Here is a 7,066-nt window from a genome sequence, read left to right as displayed (position 1 = left end):
GACCACCTACCGACGGCTACGAGCACTCGAGCTAGTCGAAGGCTCACCGCCGCCCTCGCTACTCCATCATCGTAACTGGGCAAATCTTGTCGAAGCAGATATTGTAGTAGTAAATGGACATGAATTTGTCGTGCTAAGGCTCCAAAGTACCCGTGCACCATAGTTGAAGCCATCGCCGAAGATGAGAACCATAGATCCAAAGAGTTACACGAGTTAAATATGTAACCACGCTGATAAACACAATGATGGATCGGATCCCAGAAGATTCACTAAAACTCCACGCGCTAGGCGCACCACCAGAGCTAGGATACGAGGAGATGACCTTTTTCTACCTTCAAAATATTGCCACCGCCTCATCATTCTAATAAGAAGATACTGAAACTACCTAAAAAAGGAACGAAATCCACACACCGGCAAGGGGCCGTGGTCGGCCACACCTCCAGGGCCACAAGGGGCGCTGGATGCGGGATGACCACCTAAGTCTCCGGCGAAGGGGACCGGAAAACCTAGATGTTGCTTTTGCGCCTCCTCACTCTTTCCCTTGGACGTACATGTTGGCTATTACACAACTTGTGTGGGAGTGGACTTTTGTACTACCTCAGTTGGAATAATATACATGTTTCCACTGCAAACTACTGAATATTACTGATAACAATAAACTATAATACTAGTAGGGTACTAAATACTACTAAGCCGCACATGCTAATTTATCTCAAATCAATCAGCATTGCGCATATGGCTCGTCTGAGCTACATATGTTGCCTCTCCGTCCCTCGCTATTCGCATCATATTAGATCTTACAAACTCCCAGTATCATGTTCCAAATTTCATCTATTCCGGTCCGATCCATGGGTATGATTTGCTCCTCTAGGTTGGTGATTTGTTTTTCTTCGAGGTTCTCCAACTTCATCATGTTCAATTTCTCCACCAAATCAAATAGACTTCAACTGCAAGCAGAATAAAAATCAGAAACCCTAAATCTTATCGGGGGCACGGTGAAGTACCTTTTTAGGCAGCGCAGAGCCTCAATGCGGCAAAGGGTACGTGAACCCCATGCCAACGAATTGGCAGCACGGAGGTGGCGGCGACACGTGAAAGTAGGAAGCGGAACTAGAACACGTGATAGGAAACTATGCGGTGAATTAAAAACATAATAGGCATCTAAACCGAGTATATACGAGTTTCGAAGGCTTGTTTGAGATTTACCATAAAATGTATCCTATCAGCCACAGTTTATGCTTTTGCTGTATCTGCTAGAGATGCTTTAGCCAATTGCATGGATTCCCCGAAATGAATGAATGCGGTAAAATTGGAAAATAAAGTGAGTTTGGTACTCGGTGGCAGGTCCTATTGGAGGTAGCGGTAACCATCACCTTGATAGTGTCAAGACGTCTCTCTCCTCAGGGAGGGAGCAAAAGCATGCGAGAGGTGTTTGTCAGATTCTCTCACGATCCCAATCCACACATCTCCCATCACCCATAGCGAGAGAAGAAGAAAAAACAGGCCAGATCCTTAACGAGATACTTAATGCTAAACAGAGTAACAGCCGCCTAACAACCAAGATCACGCACACACGAATCTGAGAGTGACAGCAGCTTGACAGCTTCTCCCATCAGAGGGAAAAAATGTCCTAGTACTGTTCAAGAGTTTATTTTAAATAAAATGGTGGCCGGCCATGGAGAGAGAGATTAGGTGAGAAGCAAGGAGCACTCAGAGAGAGAGAGAGAGGGAATAATAATAAGACCAAGATGTCAACAGATCTGCTGCTGTCCTCGCATAGTTTAGAAGCTCCTTGGTTCCATTCCCTATCTCGCTCTCTATCTCTCTCTTGGGGGGAGAGAGAAAGGGAGGCCAGAGCAGCACATGACAACAAAGCCATCCAAAAGGAAAGGGGAAGAAAGGCGAGAGAGAAAACCAACGCAGGCAGGCAGCCAGGCAGAGTCTTTCGTTCGTTCGTTCGGGGGCCAAGGCAAAGACAAAGAGAGAACAAGAACCCACAGCGAGCCTCCTTCTCCTCCTCCCTGCTTCCCTGACCTGGCTCATCGAATCCAGCTCCCGAACCCCGACCCCGCTCCCCGATACGCCGCAATTCCTCGCCTCCTGTCCCCGACGCGAAATCTGGTACCTTTCGCCGGAGAAATCCTCCTTTGGACGCGGCCTTCTCTTCTTCTTGGGAGACTGGGGAGCTGCCGGGAGGGCCTTGTTCGTCGCTCCTTGCGGCCGGCCATGGTCCTCGCGCCGCTGAATCCGCGCCCAGCCGGCTGTTCCCGTCTGCTGCAGCTCAGTGCCAACAATCTCTGAGGTAAATTTTGTAAAACTTGATTTTGCTTAGCTCGGCAAAGATGCCATCGTCGCCCGTATCTTTTCTCGGATTTTTAATGCCTCCTGTCTTTCTCTGCTTCGGCAAGTGAGTTGGCCTCGGATTCGGCCGCGTCCCGAAATTCCGGTCGGATCGAGTTGGGTAACTGCATCTGCCTGCCCTGCTGGTGGCAACGGATTCTTGCTGGTATCCACGTTTAGCTAGGACGATGCATCTCTTGGACGAGCTGGTTCTTCGTACTAGGATTTAGTATGCGGGGGGTTGGACTGTGGAGGGTTGACTTGTCGCATCTCCTTTCTTAGTTTTTTCCCCATCGCCTTAGAGTCGAGTTGACGTCCGAACAGCCGCGGGTTGTTGGGGGAATAATATCTGCTTGGAAATGGCAATCCTAACTTGTGGTTCCAAAACTATCCCCAAATCGCCAGCGCTTGCGGCTAATGCGCAGGCCGTGGAGTAAAGCTGCGGCGTCATCAATTGGCTTCAAGTTTCTCGCCATCCGCTGCATGTAGGCTCGACCATCATTATTACTGTACTTTACCAGGGAAACAAAAGCTAGACGCCCTTTTTCTGTTCTCTGCCAAAGCAATTAACAACGCGTGTTTCTGATTTTCCTTAACTGCGGCTCATATATGGAATGTAAGAGATTTACCATTTCTTGCTCTGTTCTATCCTAATTCAGGGTTTGCTTGAACGATCTGGCGAGCATATTGTAACATCAATCAGGATGGGAGCAAAAGTAGAAGGCGAGGGCTACAGAACTGGGCATTATGCCGTGGGCGATCTCAACGCGGGCGCCAATGGCTGGAGGTCGCCATACGAGGAGGAGGAGAAGACATCAGAGGAGCAGTTGTGTAACGGCTCCATGACAACAGAGGCAATTGGTTGTACAGATTATGATAGAGAAATGTTCAAGCGCACAATGCTGGCTCATGAAGCTGTATTTAGACAGCAGGTACCTTGGCATCAGTTACATTAGATCATTTCAATTTTCCCTTGTTAATTTGCATCTCTGACTTGAAAACCCGCCCCTTGTGCATCTCTGACTTGAAAACTCATTCCTTTTCTAGGTGTATGAACTGCATCGGGTCTACAGAATACAGAGCGACCTGATGAAACATTATAGAAACAAAGAAATGCATGCGTGCCCAAGGCTGGGAGATGCATCACAGAGAAACTCACCGCCACAGGTTCCTCTGCACGGTGCGAAGACGGCCGCTGCAGCAGCTGCTGCTGTGAACATTGAAAAAAGCCAATCCTTGAAGTTTCTGAGGGAAGGCAGTGTCCAGTCCTCGCCAAATGGATTTCCCTCAAGTGATGCCGCTTTACACACCAAACAAGCCATGTTTGACCTTGAGCGCGGAGCTGATAATTGTTTTGAAGATGACAATGCATCGGATAATAAGCCTATAGATTTCCTTGGTGTATCATCAGATGCAAAACATCAGAGTGATTCTGCCGTCACATTAGCTGGGGCGGAACGCTTTGGGAGGTTGGGTCATAATAGTTCAACCTCTTTTTTGCCGACTATAGGTAATCTTGGAGGCCACCATGTCGCTGATCTGAATGAGCCGATTTTGGGCACAAGTATGGGAAGACCAAATGGGTCAGTATCTGGAGGTCCTTTATATTCCCTGGACAACTCTTGGCAGCAGTCGGCATGGAGATCAAGCGTCACTAACAACAGTTTCAATAAAGAATACACCATAGACAAGCGTACTAATGAAGGAACTAGCTCAAATTTCTTTGATACTAGTTCCAGGATAAAACAGGAGGAGAAACCATTCATTGATAAAGGTAACACACTAACACTAAGCTCCATTAAGCATCTCTTTACTACTTTTTTTCCAGTTATATTAGTTCTTTCTATATTTGCATTGTCAATACCGTTAACGTATATTCCAGACCATGATCATGAACCACAAGTGAACCTACGGTATGTGGACATGTTTTTACTGCAATTTTGGTGGAAATGGGGCCACCGGCCTAAGAGACACCGTAAAAAACATGCTCGTAGGATGAGTTGACTGTAAAATATTCATGGTTACTAGCATGTTAGAATTAGCTCAATACTGTGTGCTGGTTAGCTTGTCATCGCTCCACCTCTCCCCCACAGGTGGTTTTCTTGCCGATGCATTTTGTTTCCCCCTTTTTAAAGCTGTTTGGTGTTGCTTGAATAATCTTCTGTCTGTTTGGTGTTGCTTGAATAATCTGTCATTGTGCCTGTTTTTGTTCCATGTGTTATAACTTCTCTTTTTTGTACTGCACATACTTGTGGCGTGATGCTGTGATGGCCTCTGTAGGTTTTGAGTGTTTCTTAGTATTGTCTCCTGTGTAATGGTTTGTTAGTACAGAACCAATATGTTGATCTGTAATAATCTAAGGATAACATAATGGCTATTTCTGTGATTTCCCGAATCATACTGCCGGATGGCTGTGTCCTGTGTTTGAGTGCAGTTTTTATCTTTTTTGCGTGGCGTGTGTGACATATTGTTTGCTCTGGGGCTACATGTGGTTACTTGGCAAAACATTATTAGAGCAAAGAAGAATCTTTTGATACAACAACAACAACAACAACAACAACAACCAAGCCTTTCAGTCCCAAACAAGTTGGGGTAGGCTAGAGTTGAAACAACAACAACAACAAAGGAATAATCTTTTGATGTTCTTTATAAATGCTAGCAGTAGCACATTTGTTTACAGTAGACTTGTGTTGATCATTCTCTCATTCGAATTCTTCAGGGAAACATGCCAGCAACGGAGGTTTTGTTGCACCCAGATACAGCGACACAGATGCACGGGCAACCTTCAATGTTGCTGATGGGAGATCTGCAAACATTAACCAGTTTATGTACCAATATCCGAATAGCTCAACCGGATGGTATTCTAGAAGTCCTCTGGAAGGGTCTGCTCTCAATATGTTTTCTAGACATGACCATCCACATGGTTCAAGTCCTAATACACTGGTTGCTCCAATCCCTTCTCCGCACATAGGCCATCCTTCTGTTGCCTCTCGTGTCGGTTCTTGCATAGTAGACCCAAGGAGCTATAGCAACAATGCCGGTTTCCAATCATTTCCAAGTTTCAATGGATCTTCAACGGTAAATTCTTATGCATGCCTTGGTGCTGCGAACCAAAGCATTGGAACTTTCAGATGTAATCCAAAAGGAATCGATAAGTCAGATGGTAGGTATTCTGGCGCTCCACTTGATTCATCGTCTGCTTCACGACCATGTCAGCAGGCAACAATTTCAAGTGACTTGAAGCAAAATAAGAGGCAGATGTTTGAGCACCCTGCACGGCAGTGCCACGATGATCCTGACTTTGCAAATGGTAAGGGCAGAAATAACTTCAATTTGAATGAAGCACTTTCAGATGGTCAGGAAGATATTCCTGTAGAGCAAGACAGGGTATATGCTGGCAGTTTACAACATATTGAAGGTGAGGGATCAGTATCTGGGATCTCTTGGCTCAGTAAGAAAGCTTCATTTGGTGATTCCACAGGTTTGGAAGAGCCAAGGAAGGTGTTTGAGAATTCATCTCTAATGGAGATGAAAGTTAATAAAGGCAGATCGGGAGCAGCTCTGGCTGTTAGCAATTTGCCAGATTCTGCATCAACATCTGTAGGTTGCGGAGCTAAGAAGGATAAAACCCAGGAGAGTGCTGCATGTTTACCTCCTTCATGCCAGAACCTTGTGCCTAGAGATGGGCAAGCTGCTGCCAACAAAAGTGGTGCAGCCATCGTGAATTTCTTTGATCTGAATGATGATATACCAAATGAAGATAATTCAGAGTCATCCATAGTGTCACATGAATGCCATGCGACCTCATTACAGAACAACCATGCTAAGCGTGCGTTTGTGATCGACTTAGAAGTGCCAGCTTGTGAAGATGCTGCCGCTACAGCCGCAGCAGAGGACATCATTGCCTTGTCAATGGATGTGCCAACCACAGATACACCAGAAAATATGTTGCAGTGGTTTGCGGACCTCGCTGTATCAAGCATTGATGATGACGATTTAGAAACATTTGAATCGTTGACACTGAAGCTGGAAGAGACCAAGGCTGTTGTTGAGTTCTGCAGCAGGCCAGTGGCACCCGCAGTAGAAAACGATGAGCAAACCGTTTCACCCGTGAATCTCCTGACCAAGCCAAAGAGGGGAGGCAATCAAAGGAAGCGCCGGCAGAAGCGCGACTTTCAGAAAGATATCCTGCCCAGCATTTCATCATTGTGCCGTCCTGAAATCATCGAGGACATTCAGTTGCTAGAGGGGTTAGTTCAGACGACTGGTGGATCCTGGGAGTCAAGTTTCACTAGGCGTCGGCGGTCAAGGGGTAAAAAACCCAAGAAGAAGGTGGAAGATACCGTAGAAGAAGAGGTGGAGATCAGCCCTCCGCCCTCAAAACCTGATGAGTCGGGCTTAGAGGCTGAAGACAGGGGTATGATCGGGTGGGGAAGAACAACGAGGCGGTGTCGCAGGCAGCGATGCCCGTCGGGTATGACCATCGCTGCTGCATCCTGAAGTATTTGTCCAGCTGCTGAGTGATCACGATTTGTGGCTGGGTGTGAGTTTGTCACAGCCAGGAGTGTACATACTTGATTGGTCAATTTGGCCTCCCATGCTTTTGGGTAGGAACATGGCGACCACTTTTCTGAAAAATTGGTAAAAACCTTAGTTCATAAGATTGTCCTGCGGCAGCAGTAACATTATTCATCTCTGAAAGGGTATAGATGAGAATTCTTCTTCT

The 7,066-nt window shown here is 46.4% G+C and overlaps 1 protein-coding gene across 1 annotated transcript; it reads left to right on the top strand.

The window, feature by feature from the left end:
• Nucleotides 1–3,003: 3,003 nt before the first annotated feature.
• LOC124680908 lies at nt 3,004–7,066 on the top strand. Its single transcript, XM_047215924.1, has 3 exons — nt 3,004–3,272; nt 3,388–4,114; nt 5,060–7,066. The coding sequence occupies exons 1-3, from the start codon at nt 3,045–3,047 to the stop codon at nt 6,838–6,840; spliced, it is 2,736 nt and encodes a 911-aa protein (XP_047071880.1). The 5' UTR covers nt 3,004–3,044; the 3' UTR covers nt 6,841–7,066.

This window comes from Lolium rigidum, unplaced genomic scaffold (genome assembly GCF_022539505.1).
Source record: "Lolium rigidum isolate FL_2022 unplaced genomic scaffold, APGP_CSIRO_Lrig_0.1 contig_30536_1, whole genome shotgun sequence".
In the NCBI taxonomy this organism is placed as follows: domain Eukaryota; kingdom Viridiplantae; phylum Streptophyta; class Magnoliopsida; order Poales; family Poaceae; genus Lolium; species Lolium rigidum.
This window is presented reverse-complemented; position numbering and strand designations above follow the sequence as displayed.

What these genes read in the sequence shown, in the direction of transcription:
- LOC124680908 (XM_047215924.1), top strand. Translation starts at nt 3,045, where the DNA reads ATGGGAGCAAAAGTAGAAGGCGAGGGCTACAGAACTGGGCATTATGCC. An exon ending in AAGCTGTATTTAGACAGCAG is followed by an intron (nt 3,273 to 3,387) that starts GTACCTTGGCAT and finishes TTCCTTTTCTAG; the next exon opens with GTGTATGAACTGCATCGGGT. An exon ending in GAAACCATTCATTGATAAAG is followed by an intron (nt 4,115 to 5,059) that starts GTAACACACTAA and finishes CGAATTCTTCAG; the next exon opens with GGAAACATGCCAGCAACGGA.